Source organism: Vipera ursinii (genome assembly GCF_947247035.1).
Source record: "Vipera ursinii genome assembly, chromosome: 17".
Taxonomy (NCBI): domain Eukaryota; kingdom Metazoa; phylum Chordata; class Lepidosauria; order Squamata; family Viperidae; genus Vipera; species Vipera ursinii.
The window spans coordinates 7,232,792-7,249,706 of NC_139530.1; the positions used below are offsets into that span (position 1 = coordinate 7,232,792).

A 16,915-nucleotide genomic window follows, 5' to 3' on the forward strand; every position below is an offset into this window, starting at 1 on the left:
ATGGACCTGCTGCTTCTGCTTCTGCTGCTGCTGACGTCCCAGCCGGTCTTTGGGAAGCTTAGAATGAAATGCCTGATCAATTTGGAGCACCAGGATGGAAAGAGACCATGGAGCTTTTACAGGCCAGGAGACCATCTCATTGATATATTCACTACTGAAAGAATAATATCGCATATATTTTTGCCTTTCAACATGGCTCCTCCTGTTCAGTCTCCTTCGTAAGTCATTCAGAGTGATGGAGTTGCATTCCCTCCATTTGCTAATTCTAACGCTCTCCTTCTTTTCTTCTTATTTCACTTACTTCCACATTGCAGGATCTCTGATTTCTTGAATGATTTTGATTTCCAGGGCTTCCTTCTTTTGTCTGATTTAGTGGAAAAATCCAAAGATGGGGCTGAAAAAACTGAACAAAGTTCCTCTCCCAGTTCAGTCCTGAATTCATCCCTTGAATGTTAAACTTTGTTTAAAGTAGTGATTGAAACACTTGTTGTTCCTCAGCCAAGTCCATTTCAATATTTGTATACCTGCTCATTGGTTTTGGATCAATAGACTCTACCAACACACAGTAGGTTTGTTAAAACAAAGAGGATTGCAGTTTTAAAAAAGTATTTTCTTGATGATGATGATGATGATGATGATGATGATGATGATGATGATGATGATAACAACAGCATGATTTTTTTTACAGGAGAGTTTCTGCTGGTTATTCAAAAATCTTACAATTTATTTTCACCTTTCAATTGGTGAACAAGAATTCCCATCTTTTGCACAATCTCACACTTGGCTACAACATCCACGACAACTCTTTGAGCACTTTACGCACTTCAGATGCCTTGCTGGACATGCTCTCCACTGGAGAATTCAATGTTCCCAACTATGGCTGTGGGAGGAAGGAGAACATTTTGGCTCTTTTTGATGGAGCTCAGAGGGACATTTCCATCCAGTTGTCAACATTACTAGGCACCTACAAAGTCCCACAGGTTTGTGTGTAAGTCAAAATAGAGCTGGAAGGGGCCTTGGAGGTCGTCTAGCCCAACCCCTTGCTCAAGCAGGATTTCCTATACAATTTGAGACAAGTGGCTGTTTAGCCTCTTCTTAAAAACTTCCAATGGTGGAGCACCCACAACTTCTGGAGGCAACTTCTGTTCCACTGGTTAATTGTTGTCACTGTTAGGAAGTTTCTCCTTAATTCCAGGTTGCTTCTCTCCTTGATTAGTTCCCATCCATTCTTTCTTGTCTTGCCTTCTGGTGTTTTGGAAAATAATATTTTCATATGTTTTAGTCTCCAGGCCTTTAATCATCTCAGTTACTATTCTTTGCACTTTTTCTAAAGTCTCAACATCTTTTTTGTAATGTGGTGACCAAAACTGGATGCAGTATTCCAGATGTAGTGTTACTAAAGATGTATAAAGTGGTATTAATCAATGCTTTTTTGTTAAAAAAAAAAGGTGCCAGAATTCATACACGTCACACAACCCGCCTTGCCTACCCTATAAGGTTTACCTTTGTAGCTGGGGAAAAAAAACCCTTCAATTTTTAGTGTATCTAAAAGACTAGGATTTTGTTCAAGGTAAGTTAATACTACTAATGTTACTATGCACTGTGTGGCTTTAAATTACAAGAAGCCATTTTATTAATCTTTTGGGACTTTTACCACTGGCATACCCATTTAGTTTAATGAGTGGAAATGTCATCTTTCTAGGTGGAATGAAATTGGCCCAATAAAACAAAATTTGGTTGCTTGTAAAAGATTGAATTATTTTTAAGAAGTTGTCAAACAAGGTGGAAAAAAATTACATTTAGAGTTCAATATGGATATTGACTTGAAACAAATCAAAGTTGAAACTTTGTCAGTGAACAGATTACTTTTAATTTACCTTTAAGTTAAACCCAATTTAATAAATAGATTAATAATCTTATATTGACAATAGATTTATCTTGCAATGTCTAATCAAAAAATATTTCAGGTGGAGAAACTATGGTTTGCTGTCTTTATCCTGCAGCTCTTATTGCAGCATTTGATGCTGTAAAGGGAGGAAATCGATTGTTATTCAGACTGCTGGCCCTGATCAAAGCCCTTTTCACAAGCCCTGGTTCAAGAGGGAGGTTTCGGCTCAATGGAGCCATGAGAAGAGGGATCAGTACTTACCAAGGGGGAAGGGAAATGGGTATATTTGAACCTTGCTCTTCAGTCTAGAGATTAAGGCCTTGCCCGCACTAATGAAGGACAAGTAGTACACATGAAAGTGAAGTACACATAAAATGACACTATTCTCATTTTCATAAGCTGGATTGTGTAGGCTGTCAAGAAAACTTGGACTCTACTGCCATGATAGTTTTCAGAATGTTGACAAAACGAAGTAAAAAGTTATGGGGGGGCCGTTTTGGGGGGATGGGAGTGTATGAAATGACATCATAGCTATAGGATCCTATTTGATGGCGAGCCAATAGAGCAAGTAACACTTTTACTTACTGTACCCGGGGTAGTTTTTTCTGAAACTGGATATTGCTTCTCAAATCATAAAAAGAACTCAATTAGAGAAAAGACACAAGTGCATTTAGTGCTTAAACATAAAAAAACCACAATCATACAATCTACCTTTCTCCCTATGTATTAAAGTATATGATGCCAAATTTACCCCTCAAGCCCTTATACGGTGCTGAAGTTTGGGGCTTAATATATCCCACTAGTAGAACCAGCTCAATCAAAGCAGTGTGTGTGTGTGTGTGTGTGTATGTAATAAAAGGACTTCAGCTGCTACCCTCAGAAGTGAACTGGGATTTTGTCAATTTGTCTTTTGTCTAAAATCACCATATGTATTTATTAATGTATAATTAAAGCTATGGAATCTAATAGATTCCTCAAATTTCCTGTGTTAGAACTGATAAAATTTCAATTAAAGACCTTTTGATTGTAGAAACGACAATTTATATTAGGAGCTGTGTTATCTTGTACAAGAAGAGAAGGAGCAAAAAAGATCACAACACAAAGAATCTGGAACATTGAAGCAGAGAAAGATGTAGCCATCCTCAATAAGTTTGGTACACTGAAATTTATTTATTTATTTATTTATTTATTTATTTATTTATTTATTTATTTATTTATTTATTTATTCGGTTTATATACCGCCCTATTCCCAAAGGGCTCAGGGTGGTTTACAGGGCAGAATTTAAAAACAATACAATATAAAATTAAAATAAAATAAAATTAAGTATAGCCCCAAAAAGTCAAAATCACATTACACCTTCCGACTTGCCAAGTATTGAAATGTAGAAATGCCAAAACATCTTAGGGCATGTAAGCAACATTTAGAAAGAGAGAGATCAGGACTGCACATTAGACAAATGATCTCTTCAGATCTATGTATAAAAATAACATATTTCCTGTCAGAATCCATTGATATCACATTCATAAATGTATGGTTAAAATATTGTGCCTACCGGGATTCTGCCATACTGGTAGAAGGAGTGGGGGGGATTGTTTATTAATAAATAAAAATAAACCTTTATTGTCAAAGTACAACATGTGTACATTGAGATTAGCTGACCCTCCCCGCCCTGCTCTCTCCCCTCAACACACAGTGACAACAAACCCTCCATCCCACCACACCATGTGAACCAACTACACCACACACCGGCCTCCCAAGTCAATTCTGCATAAGATTATGTCCCATTTAAAAGCCTAACAGCCCACGGATAAAAGCTATTTTTCAGCCTGTTGGTACGGCTGGCTATATTCCTATATCTCCTGCCGGATGGTAGGAGAGTAAAGAGATACCGTCCAGGGTGTGAGTCATCCCTGAGAATCTTCCTCACTCTTCCAAGGCAACGAGCCCTGGCGAGGTCATCCAGTGGTGTCAGGGGACAGCCCACAATGTCTTGTGCTGTGCTCACCACCCTCTGTAATACTTTCCTGTCCGCGGCTGTCAGACCAGCATACCAAACCACAATACCATACGAGAGGACGCTCTCTATAGTAGACCGGTAAAAGAGGGTCATTAGCTGTTGTTCTACCCTGTTCTTCCGCAAGACCCTAAGAAAGTGAAGCCTCTGTTGGGCCTTTCTGGCCACCTGGGTTGTGTTGACTTTCCAGGTCAGATCTTCACAGAGTTAGACTCCCAGAAATTTAAAGGAGGAAACTCTCTACACAGTCTATCTGTAGCTGCTTTCAAAGAACCTTTGATCTGGGGGAACAAAGTGGGGGGGGGGGGAGTGATCTGTCTGTTGGGGCTGTAGGAAGAAGGCAATCAACAAAGGAATGCACGAAGTTTCTTTCTTCCCACGGAAGGACCTGACAACCAAATTGATGGGATCCTAACCAAATGGAATTTTGAGAGGAGTGGGTTGAACCGGGAATGCTTATATGGATTTGAAATGTGACTCAAGACCAGATCCTGTCTCATATCTCCACAACCAATCTTATCCTTAGTAAATTTTTTTCCTTTTGGACAACTCGGCTCCCAAGAGTCCTTATTTCCTAAGATGTGAATTGGGGTAGGTCCTGACATTTCCTGTGCAGTCAGAATTCAGAAATGACATATAATACTGTCTCTTATTAGACTAAAACAGTTCAGTTGACATCTAGATATGTGGGTCTGTTTGTGATAAATTGTAGGGGTGATACAGAAATGATTTACATTCTTCAATCTTTCTTTTTTTCTTGCATTCTATTTTGATACATGAACTTATTAATGTTTTGTATTCTACATTATGCATTTTGTTATGGCTTAAAGGCTAATTAACAATAAAACATTCTAATATATTCATGAGAACCAAATTGGATTTACTAAACGGTAATATTATGGGTTTGATCTGACCCCCAGTATAACACAGCATTCTTCATTGCCCTTTTTAGATCAGGATTGAAACTGCTTCAGAGGCTCTGAGTGATAAAAGCAATTTCCCTTTTTTCCACCCGATGCTCCCCAAACAAGGGATCCAGTACCCGGCAATTGTCCAGCTCCTCCTCCATTTCAGATGGACCCTGATTGGCCTCTTTGCGTCAGACACAGAGAAGGGAGAGAATTTCATGAGGATTTTTACTCCTGTGCTTGTCAAAAATGGAATTTGTGTTGTTATATCACAACTATTCTCAACAACTGATCACATAACATGCCTCAAGGATGCCCTCTCTAAATGGAGACAAGTCAATGTCTTTGTCCACTTCCTAGAACATGTTTCCATTTTTGACAGAATTCTTCCTTTTCATTTAACACTTATGCGTCTGCCAGGACCCATTGAAGGGAAAGTGTGCATCATGTCAGTCCTGGGTTATTTGACAATTACAAGGCACAGACTTTACAAATACGTCCATAGCATTTGGAGATTTTCTTATCAGGAAAAGAAAGAAAGGCAAAAAGATGATGTCTTTGAACCCCAATTCTATGTAGAACCCCAGTTTCAAGATCATTATTTCCGTTGTTCTCTTTCAAAACATGTCCTTTCTGTCAAAGGCCGAAAAAGATGCACCCAGGAAGCACCACTGGAGACCCAAAACAAATGGTACAGGAACTGGATCCCAAGTTCTGAACATTATTACAGTTTTGTTAAGACTCTGGCCCACACCTTGAAAGCTGCATATTTCTCCAGATTGCGGAGGAGAAGCAAGGAGGTCGAAGAGAGTTCAAGGCTGCAGCCGTGGCAGGTATGGGGGTCCTGGCAAGAATCTGTCAGTTACTTTTTAAAAAAGCATCCAAAGGAGGTGGAGGGGAACCATCTGAACCTCTTTGTGGTAGAAACGGCAAGAGTTCTGGACAACTGAATCACTCATGGGATAATGTTCCAAAGAGTGGACATCACAACAGATACTGTATATAGAAATAATGTTGTTGTTGTTGTTAGCTGCGAAGTCGTGTCCGACCCATCGCGACTCTATGGACAACGTTCCTCCAGGCCTTCCTGTCCTCTACCATCTTCTGGAGTCCATTTAAGCTCACGCCTACTGCTTCAGTGACTCCATCCAGCCACCTCATTCTCTGTCGTCCCCTTCTTCTCTTGCCCTCAACCTTTCCCAGCATTAGGCTCTTCTCCAGTGAGTCCTTCCTTCTCATTAGGTGGCCAAAGTATTTGAGTTTTAGCTTCAGGATCTGGCCTTCTAAAGAGCAGTCAGTGTTCTGCGAATAAATAGAAATAAGACCAAGATGATTGTTAAAAATATGACCAATAAACAAAAAGGTAATCTGGCCGAAATCACGGATATAGAAATAGTCAAGAAAATAAAATATTTAGGGATTAACATTACGGCTAGATGCACTTCACTCAAAAAGGATAATTATGATAGTGTAGTGAATCAAATAAAAGGTGACCTGGAAAGATGGGGAAACCTAAAACTCTCATTATTGGGAAGAATCGCTGTCATTAAGATGAATATTTTGCCTAAAATCCTGTTTCTGTTTCAGAATATCCCAATTCAACTCGACTCTAAATTTTTTCGAAATTTGGATAAATTATCACTAAATTTTATTTGGCAGGGGAAAAAACCAAGAATTAAATTGAAATATTTACAAGACACGAAGGAAAATGGGGGTTTTGGATTGCCAGACTGGGAATTATATTACCACGCCGCGGCCCTGAGCTGGATTAGAGAATGGGTAATCTTGAGAAATAGAAGACTATTAACTTTAGAGGGTCACGATTTGCAATATGGCTGGCATGCTTTCCTATGGACGGAGAAACAAGGTCTTTTCTCGCATTTTCAAAGACACCGGATCAGGCAAGCGCTACTCAATACTTGGAAAAAAATTAGATCTCACAATTACACCAAAATACCGGTCTGGCTATCCACCCTTGAAGCGATAGTTTACCCAAATCTGTTTGATTTGGGTAACATAATCTCATACAAGGATATTCTGAATGAGGAGGGGGAATTGAAACTTAGGAATGAACTAGAATTACAAGGTATAAAACTCGATTGGTGGGCCTACTTACAAATCCAATCGAGATTTAGGAAGGATAAAAATGAATGGGGGATATATACCTCTGAAACAGCATTGGACAAAATATTATTGGGACCGGACTCTAAACAAATAAGGAATTTTTATAAATTACTTTTGGGATATAAGCTGTTTGAAGAGCAAGTGAAAGACCCCATGTTGATCTGGGCTAACAATTTAGGACATAACATCGACCTAGATACTTGGCAAACAATTTGGGATAGGAATAAAAGGATAACACTGGCCTCATCGTATAAAGAAAATTTATTTAAAATGTTTTACCGATGGCATCTTCCCCCAGCCCGCTTAGCAAAAATGTACACAACAGTATCTCCCAAATGTTGGAAGTGTTCTGAAGAGATAGGCACATACTTCCACACGTGGTGGTCTTGCAGTAAAACACAAAAATTTTGGAGAATGATTTGGATTTGGCTGAAAGAAATATTGAAACAAGATCTGGAGTTTAGTCCAGAACTTTTCTTGTTGGGAATCACGAAAGAGAAATATCCTAAAGATGTGCTATACTTAACGATCCATATTATCACAGCAGCTAGAATATCATTTGCGCAAAAATGGAAAAAGAATGAGATCCCAGGACAAAAAGAGGTTATTAGGAAAATTTGGGATTGCGCTGAAATGGACAGATTAACTTTGGAATTAAAGAATAAAGATCAATCAGACTATTATAGAATTTGGAACAAATTGTATCTTTGGATGGATAAAAAGAAAGGTCTCTATTAGGTTTTACAGACTAGCTCACTGTTTTAAATATTGTGGTATTTCACCGATTTGTAATCTAAGTGTATTTAAGTGTATTTTTGATGTATATATATACATGTATATATATATATATTTAAACATTGTAGACAAAAAGGTTTGTCAGCTCGCTGGTACTGTGTCCAATGTTTTTAAATAATAAATTTAATAAAAAAAAATAAATAAAGAGCAGTCAGTGTTGATCTCCTCTAGGACTGACTGATTTGATCGCCTTGCAGTCCAAGGGACTCGCAGGAGTCTTCTCCAGCACCATAGCTCAAAGGCCTCAATTCTTTGGCGCTCAGCCTTTCTTATGGTCAAACTTTCACTGCCATACATTGCAACTGAGAAGACCATAGCCTTGACTATACACACTTTTGTTGACAGGGTGATGTCTCTGCTTTTTAGTGTGCTGTCTAGATTTGTCATGGCTTTCCTCCCAAGGAGCAAGCGTCTTTTAATTTCTTGGCTACAGTCTCCATCTGCAGTGATCTTGGAGCCCAGGAAAATAAAATCTGTCACTACCTCCATTTCTTCCCCATCTATTTGCCAGCAATTGAGAGGGCCGGATGCCATGATCTTGGTTTTCTTAATGTTAAGTTTCAACCCAACTTTTGCACTCTCCTTCTTCACCCGCAACAAGAGGCTCTTTAGTTCTTCTTCACTTTCTGCCATTAGAGTGGTATCATCTGCATATCTTAGGTTGTTGATGTTTCTTCCGGCAATCTTAATTCCAATTTTTGATTCATCTAGCCCTGCCTTTCTCATGATGTGCTCTGCATATAAGTTAAATAGGCAAGGTGACAGTATACAGCCTTGCCGGACTCCTTTCCCAATTTTGAACCAATCAGTGGTTCCGTGTCCAGTTCTCACTGTTGCTTCTTGGCCCGCATATAGGTTTCTCAAGAGACAAATAAGATGGTCTGGTACGCCCATCTCTTTAAGAACTTGCCACAGTTTGTTATGATCCACACAATCAGAGGCTTTAGCATAATCAATGAAGCAGAAGTAGATGTTTTTCTGGAACTCTCTAGCTTTCTCCATGATCCAGCGTATGTTGGAAATTTGATCTCTAGTTCCTAGTAATTAACTTAATGACTGGTAATATTGGACGCCTTCCAACCTGAGGGGCTCATCTTCCAGCATCATATCATTTTGCCTTTTGGTACTGTCCATAGGGTTTTCATGGCAAACATACTGGAGTGGGTTGCCATTTCCTTCTCCAGTGGATCACGTTTTGTCAGAACTCTCTGCTATGACCTGTCCGTCTTGGGTGGCCCTGCATGGCATAGCTCATAGCTTCATTGAATTACGCAAGCCCCTTCGCCATGACAAGGCAGTAATCCATAGAAATAATAGATATATAATAGATATAATATAATATTATATAATATATAATAGATAGATAAATAATAGATAAATAATAGTAAAGGTAAAGGTTCTCCCACACATGCGTGCTAGTCATTTCCAACTCTAGGGGCCGGTGCTCATCTCCGTTTCAAAGCCGAAGAGCCAGCGCTTGGCCGAGGATGTCTCCGTGGTCATGTGGCCGGCATGACTAGACGCCAAAGGCGCACGGAACGCTGTTACCTTCCCACCGGAGCAGTCCCTATTTTTCTACTTGCATTTTTACGTGCTTTCGAACTGTAAAATTTACTCAGGCTCAAAATTTAAGAGAGAATTTTTATAAAATGTTTTATAGATGCATTTAGATCCTAAAAAATTAGCATGTATGTATCCAAATTATCAGCCTAAATGTTCTACTTGCATTTTTATGTGCTTTCGAACTGCTAGGTTGGCAGAAGCTGGGACGAGTAACAGGCGCTCACTCTGTTACGCGGCACTCGGGATTCAACCCGCCAAACTGCCGACCTTCTGATCGACAAGCTCAGTGTCCTAACCCACTGAGCCACTGCGTCCCTTATAGAAATAATAAGCAATAGTCATTTCTATAAACAGCTATCTACTTAATCAACAAAACCCAAAGTCAGAATATCATTTTTATCTTTTTTTATCAGAGTCCAGAAATGGTTTCCAAGTGGAAACAAAGCTATTTACATTTCTTTCCTTAATCAATGTTATTAGCTTTGCCATATCCGTCAGTTTCTCCATCCATTGTTGCATGTGGGAATTGATGACTCTTTCCATTTTGGAGTACATAAAATTTTCATTACGCTCAGCATATATGATAAGAAAATTCCATTTTTTCCAATTCCTTATCCAATACTCAAAAAGGAAAGAATTCTAGATCCCATTAGATAGGTTTTTTTAAAGAAACATCTCGATTGAAATATAAATCTGGTCCCCATATATTTTTGCCTTGTCACAAGTCAGCCATGTATCGTAAAAAGGACCTTCTTTAAAATTGATTTTCCAATGGACATTTGAAATATCTTTAAATATCTTTGACAATTTTAAATACCAACAGTACATGATTTTATACAATTTCACTATAAATTTCTCATAATTACATTATAATTCACTGTAAATTTCCAACAAGTCATTTTCATAAATATTCCTGTCTTCTTCCAGTGCATCATTAATGAAATTAACAATGATTATATGATTTTGTTATCTAATAAATTAGTTGATACCACCAATTTATTAAAATCAGTGACTATTATACATACATAATAATATCAAAATAGTACAAATGAAACCTTAATGATTGATCTATATACTAGGTCCCATCTGTCTGTTCTAACACCAGATACCATAGTTTGTCAAATTCAAATTGATAAATAATAGATATTTTTCAACTGGATTTTAATTATGGTGCTGTCTCTATTCCAAAATCAAATATTTTTTAAGAAACTGGAAGTCTTTTAAAAGTGATATGAATAGTTTTATTTTAGAATTAGTATAAATCATGCATCATAAAAATCATTTATCAATTCTATCTGCCTTTATTAATAAATATATTGAAGACTAAATGATCAAGGAGTAATTGTAATTCATATCTGACCAGTTCTATGAGTAATATCAAAAAATATTCGAGTTCAATTATTAAAATAGTTTTTCCCACTTAATTATCACACCACTTAACTAGGTTTCTCGTGATGACTTTATGAAGATGTTTGTATCTCTCCAGTTCTATGAGGAAAATTAAAATTTGAGTTCAATTTTTAAGACAGTCTTTTGCCATTTAATTACCACACCATCCAATTCTCATTTAACTAGGTTTCTAGTGATGAGTTCATGAACAAATTTGTTAATATGAAATCAATTTATATCAAAGCATTCCCACAATCTATTAACAAAGTCTAATGACATGTGGGAATGACCTTGGGAAAGGGGGAAGAGATGCTCACTAGAAATGATCAGACAAGAGGGAGAGAAGACAAAGTAACTCAGAAAGGATCCTGCCTAACTTTTCAGGGTGAAAGGAGAGTTGGTGGGAGATTTATACTTTCATACTTCCAGTATTCTGTAATATTTCTTACAATAAAGTAAAATTAGCTCTTCTGAGCCTGTCTGTTTACCTAAGAGAAACTTGGAAAAATCCATGCTTACTAGTATTCACTTTGCTTATGAATAATCTTTATAGGTTTGTGAGTTTTTATTGTTTTTGACTACTATAGAAAATTCCATATAATTGACAATTTTTGTCAATTACTGTATATTGTATGATTGACATTTTTTCCTGAATATTTTTTTAAATTTTTTTGAAAATAGTGGCAAGTCACGTCTCAACTAAGAATGCTTACAAATTAAACAACTTTTCAAATGTGAAAAGACCATGTGGGATAAAGAACCAAGTTTTCTGTTTTCAAAATTTCTGGATCTTTCCATTTTAGTTTCATACCTTTCTGTCGAAAGAGGAGTTTTGCAATTTTTCTCAGGAGATACTGTACTTGGACCAAAATGGAGATGTAGCAGCAGATCTGGGAATCACAAGCTGGGTGTTTCTCCCCAAGATGGATTTCATCATAGAACAACTGGGGAGTTTTGAAAGACAAAGATTTACTGTCAATCAAGATGCTCTTTTACAGCTAAAGTTGCTCAACAAGGTAGGTGAAATATTGGTGCCTTTTCTGTTTTCCAGAGCCTCAGGAACCATTTCAAGTTGAGTAAACCTAGTCAATGTGATGGGGGAATTTTTAGGCTGCTTGGGAGGCTTCAGTAGTATTAAGAAAGTGTCCTTCAGATGCTATAATATGGAACAATGTCCTGATTCAGACAACCTGGGATCCAGCAGGACAGTTGTTTGGTCATTTTGTGTCTCCTCTGTTATTTATTATCTCCATAACCTGGTGAGAGAAGCCATCAAGTGTTGGGGAATGTAGTGCTGATTGCTTCAGAATCGCTTCTTTCTTGGCCTGAAATTTCAAAGGAGGCAATTCTGTTGACCTGAGTTCAGGTATGGATTGAGTTCAGGTATGGATTGAATCCAATGAAGTTTATTCAAGGCTGGCTGGAGGTCATAGAGGTCCCAGTGGAAAATAAGCTTTAGAATTAGAATTCAGCTTCTCCAAATATATATGCCACCCATCTCCCTGTCCAGAATGACTTTGAGCAGCTTACAATAGTGTATTGTTTGTATGATGTCTCATTTTGTATACTGCCCTGACCCAGAAAAAGTAGTGAAACATTTTGATCCAAAGGAAAGCCCTTCCTGATATCCAATGTAATAAGGAGCAGTATGAAAGAAACACAACTTACAAATATAAAAGCCTCTGTCTTTTTAAGAGGACTCTTCTTCTGAAAACCCTTGGAACACAATTAGCTACTTTCAGCCTCCTTGGGAAAAAGGAGTCTCCATATTTAACTATTAATAAATTTAGGTTTTTTTCCCCATGCCACTTGATGTAACCTAGTTCAAGTTCTTCTACAGAAATGACCTTGTTTTGGATAACTAGATGGGCTTTAGAAATATCCCTTCCTGACACAGGGCTCATTCTTGTGTCCTACATGCTGCAGCAAAAGATGCCTAATTTACCCTTTTTGAGGGACACGTTCTCACAACCTTGCCTCCATCTCACCTCACTACAATTCTAAAAACTAGAGTCGATTTTATTCTTAATTCACCAGCATGGCAACATATGAATTGAACAAATAAATATACAAATCAGTAAAAAAAAAACTGATTTCAATTGGACAGCTCCAATTTGAAAGGAATTTATTCTTCTTATCTTAACTAGGACATTGTACTACTTTCAAAGAGAAAATTTAATAGGAATACATCATCATATTTTACAATCATGAGTATATGAAGAATGGAGGACTGAATAGGGTTATGATGAGGAGTTAACTGGTTATACTTAATAATTAAACCATTTTTAAATTCTATCCCTCCAGACTTAATAGAAAAGTCCTTTCTTGAAATGTGACATGCCAGAAGCAGTTAATAAATAAAGAATCTACCAGTAGTTATATCTCCTATAACCATTTGGAACTAGTCAGAGACTTCATATTTACCTAAGCTACTTGGCTATTCCTATTTGTTTCTGTTTAGTCTCTGCCTCAGTCCAAATGTGTGGAAAATTGTCATCCTGGATTTGTCAAACGGGTTAGAGAAGGAGAGCCAATTTGCTGCTACGACTGTGTTCCTTGTCCAGAGGGGACCATCTCCACTCAGGAAGGTGGGTGACACCATAAGAAAAGAAGGCCTTGTGGAAATGGATTTATCCAGAGCATTTTCATGAAAGTACATGTTGAAAGACGTATTGAAGCTTAACTGTACTCCTGTTTATTTTCTAAATACAAAATTTCTTATCTAAAGGGAAGACTAACCAAAAACTCTTGAAGGAGAGATGAGAAACAGATAAGGTAAGGCAGATTTGCCAAGTTTTACCAATGTCAGGGAAAATTACTTCTTTTGGTGAAATTGTTAAGAAACACATCTAGGAAAGTGACCCTGCTATCAGTTGTTTTACCAAAAATATCTTTTTTGAAAGATAAAAGGATATAATATTAAATGAATATTGGCTTTTGAGTTTTTCAGATACAGAAAAGTGCACCAAGTGTCTGGATGATAAATATCCAAATGAGGACAGAGTCCAATGTATCCCCAAAGTTATAATATTCCTCTCTTATGAAGAACATTTGGGCATCATACTGGTCCATTTTGCCATACTCTTGCTCCTAACCACAGGCCTTGTTTTAATCACCTTCATTAAATACCGAGAAACTCCCCTTGTCAAAGCCAACAACCGGGACTCCTCCTACATCCTCCTGGTCTCCCTCCTGCTTTGCTTCTTGTCTCCTTTTCTCTTCATTGGTCAACCAAGGAAAGCCACCTGCCTTCTCCGACAGACGGTTTTCAGCATCATCTTCTCAGTTGCTGTTTCTTCTCTCTTGGCCAAAACCATCATGGTGGTGTTGGCTTTCCTGGCCACAAAACCAGGAAATCGAGTGAAGAGGTGGTTAGGGAAGAGCTTGGTCAACTGTATCATCCTTTCTGGTTCTGCTCTCCAAATTATCATCAGCTCCATCTGGCTGGGAGTTTCTCCCCCATTCCCTGACTCGGACCTACACTCCCAGCCTGGAGAGATCATCTTGCAATGCAACGAAGGTGCTGTTCTCATGTTCTACATCACCCTAAGCTACATGGGCTTCCTGGCTGCCATTTGCTTCACGGTGGCTTTCCTGGCCAGGAATCTGCCTGGAGCCTTCAATGAAGCCAAGCTAATCACCTTCAGCATGCTGGTCTTCTGCAGTGTCTGGGTGACCTTTGTGCCCACCTACCTGAGCACCAAAGGGAAATTTATGGTGGCTGTGCAGGTCTTCTCCATCTTGGCCTCCAGTGCTGGTCTACTAGTCTGCATCTTCATCCCCAAGTGCTACATTATCATTCTGAGGCCAGACCTGAATACAAAAGGGCATCTTACAGCCAGAATAAATGTAAATCCATGAGACTTAACACCATTACGATATTTAAAGAATTGGAAAAAATTCCTTTTATTTGAAAGAACATATTATTTACACATATGTAGGACTCAAAGAAAATCATATCTACATGTTTTAGAATAGGAATTGGTTGAATGGTTGTAATTCTTATAACTCCCTTTCCTTTCATCTCAATAAATCTAGGTAAAGAGAACTGTGAAAGTCGTTCAGAGGAATTTGCTGCTCAGTAACTGCCAATGATCATACACTTTTTAAGAAATCATTGGAGCAATTATTCCTACTGAGAGCAGTTATATGTGTTTGTGTGAGAGAGAGTGAGTAGGAAAGAGGTAAAATGGAAACTGCAGGAACCAAGCTTTTATAATCTCCACTATCATCTTCTATCTCCGTGGAAGCCATCCAAAGGAAGACCGAGTGTCAGACCTTTTTACTTTCGGGTTCTGTCATTTTACCAGGAAGGGAGAGGCTGTTTGGCTATGCTGTTGGGACGGGGGAGGTCAGTCAGTGTTTTCTCTGCTTTGTTCCTCATCCCTTTGATGTCTCAGGGTGTGAACGGGAGAGGAATGTGCTCTGGGCCATCTGTCTTATCTCCACTCCAATGGGAGGAGACCAGATAGAAGTGAAACCCTGAGAATGGTGCCTGGGATCTACATTTAGCACCTTGGTTCCCATAACAACTTCACATCTGAGCAGTGGATAAAACCAAATTGGATGTTTGGGTGGGATTTTGAGAGGGATGCTTTAATGTAACATTTTGTGCTGGAAAACATTAGATCTTGCTTTGTTCTTCTGCTATCACTGACTCTCAATAAAAGTTCCTTTTGAAACAATGTCTGTTTCAAGAGTTCTGCTTTCTTGAGAGGACTATCTGAGGTAGGACAGAGATGTCCAGCAGCATGGATTCCACTGGTGGGTTCACAACTGGTAGGACTTTGCTGTGGGGTGAAAAGAAAAAAAAACATATAGCAGTGCTCATCTTAGTGAACAGCCCTCAGTTTCATTTTTCACACAAGAATAGGATAAACTCAGTCAACTGCTGGGAGATATGAAGAGATCAAAAGCTACCCTCTTTTCTCTCTGCTTCATAAGGAAAAGCTTTGCTTTGATTTGGTGACCCCAGCTGAAAGGGTCCAAATTGCCATGGTCCAATTGAAGCTTCTGAATACCACATTCAAGGTCTCTTTTTAGACAGGCTACTTCCTCTTGGGCTTCTCGGGAATGGTCTAATTTTCTGAAAAGGAACTTCCCTTTCCCCCACCTGGCCATGGTGGAGAAATCTGGGAAAAGGAGACATGTGTAAAATTGGAAGCTGCTCCAGATGAAGAGAAGTCACTAAAATCATCCCTGTCTTTGCAGCGCCCTTCCCTCAGAGACTTGATTCCATCCATTCAAAAGCTTTTGGTATTGCTGGCTAAGTCTCCTGGCCATGAGAAGCCTCCTAGGGGCCTTAAGCAAATGGCATTCCTTATCTTTTCCTTCCCCATTAGTCAATAGGTGCCATTCATCAAATCTGAAGATTTCCAGAAGAGTCCCATGGAAGCAGAACAATTGGTGGAAAGTCAATGTGTACTCAGGAGCCTCAGGAGGATGCCATTTGCCCTATGCCCAGTCCCTGTGTGCATCCTTGGATTGAGAAAGAGGCAGAAGTGTTCCTTTAGATGCCTCCATGGATGCCTCCATTCCTGAAGTAGCTTCTTCCCTTTCCATCTCCATCTCCCCTTCCCAACCTCAAGTCCATGAAAGTTTCCTGATCTGTCAGTTTCACTGAGCATTTCTAATATACCCAATAAATGGTTGAAGACTGTTTCCTGCAAGAAGAACCGGCTGATTGTTATGGGAGAAATAGCAAAATTGGATTTTTACACGCACACACACAAATACATGAAGTTACTTTTTTTCCAAGAAAAAAAATCTGTGGAATCTAATTTCTCTCTGTTCTGCATAATTGACAGGAACAAAACAGAAATTTCAAGGCTGTTGCTGGGAAAAGACCCACTCCAATTGAAGGAGCTTTTGCAGAAAAATCTCCAACTAATTGCAGAAAATATTTTGGTTAGACCAGGGGTCAGCAACCTGAAACAGTGAAAGAGCCACTTTGAACCAGTTCCCTCACAAAAGGAAAAACTGGGAGCCGCAAAAAATATGTGTGCATGCGCATACATGCGCGCATGCGCAGAACAGGGTTTGACTGAATAGTGGAGCCAAGGCGAGATATGCACCTGCCCTGCATATTTGAATTGATTGGTTGAACTTTTTTAATCCCACTTTTTTTGGGGGGGACTGCACATGGCAGAGGACTGGGAGCCGCAGGAAATGGCTGAAAGAGCCGCATGCGGCTCTGGAGCCACGGGTTGCAGAGCTGTGGGTTAGACAGTTAG

At 38.8% G+C, this 16,915-nt stretch overlaps 1 protein-coding gene across 1 annotated transcript; it reads left to right on the top strand.

The window, feature by feature from the left end:
* Positions 1 to 14,543, top strand: LOC310648037 (vomeronasal type-2 receptor 26-like; the record flags this gene model as incomplete). Its single annotated transcript, XM_083375667.1, has 6 exons — positions 1 to 218; positions 689 to 980; positions 4,856 to 5,644; positions 11,486 to 11,698; positions 13,144 to 13,270; positions 13,633 to 14,543. 6 exons carry the CDS (start codon positions 1 to 3, stop codon positions 14,541 to 14,543), a joined length of 2,550 nt encoding a protein of 849 aa, XP_083231793.1.
* Positions 14,544 to 16,915: the final 2,372 nt, after the last annotated feature.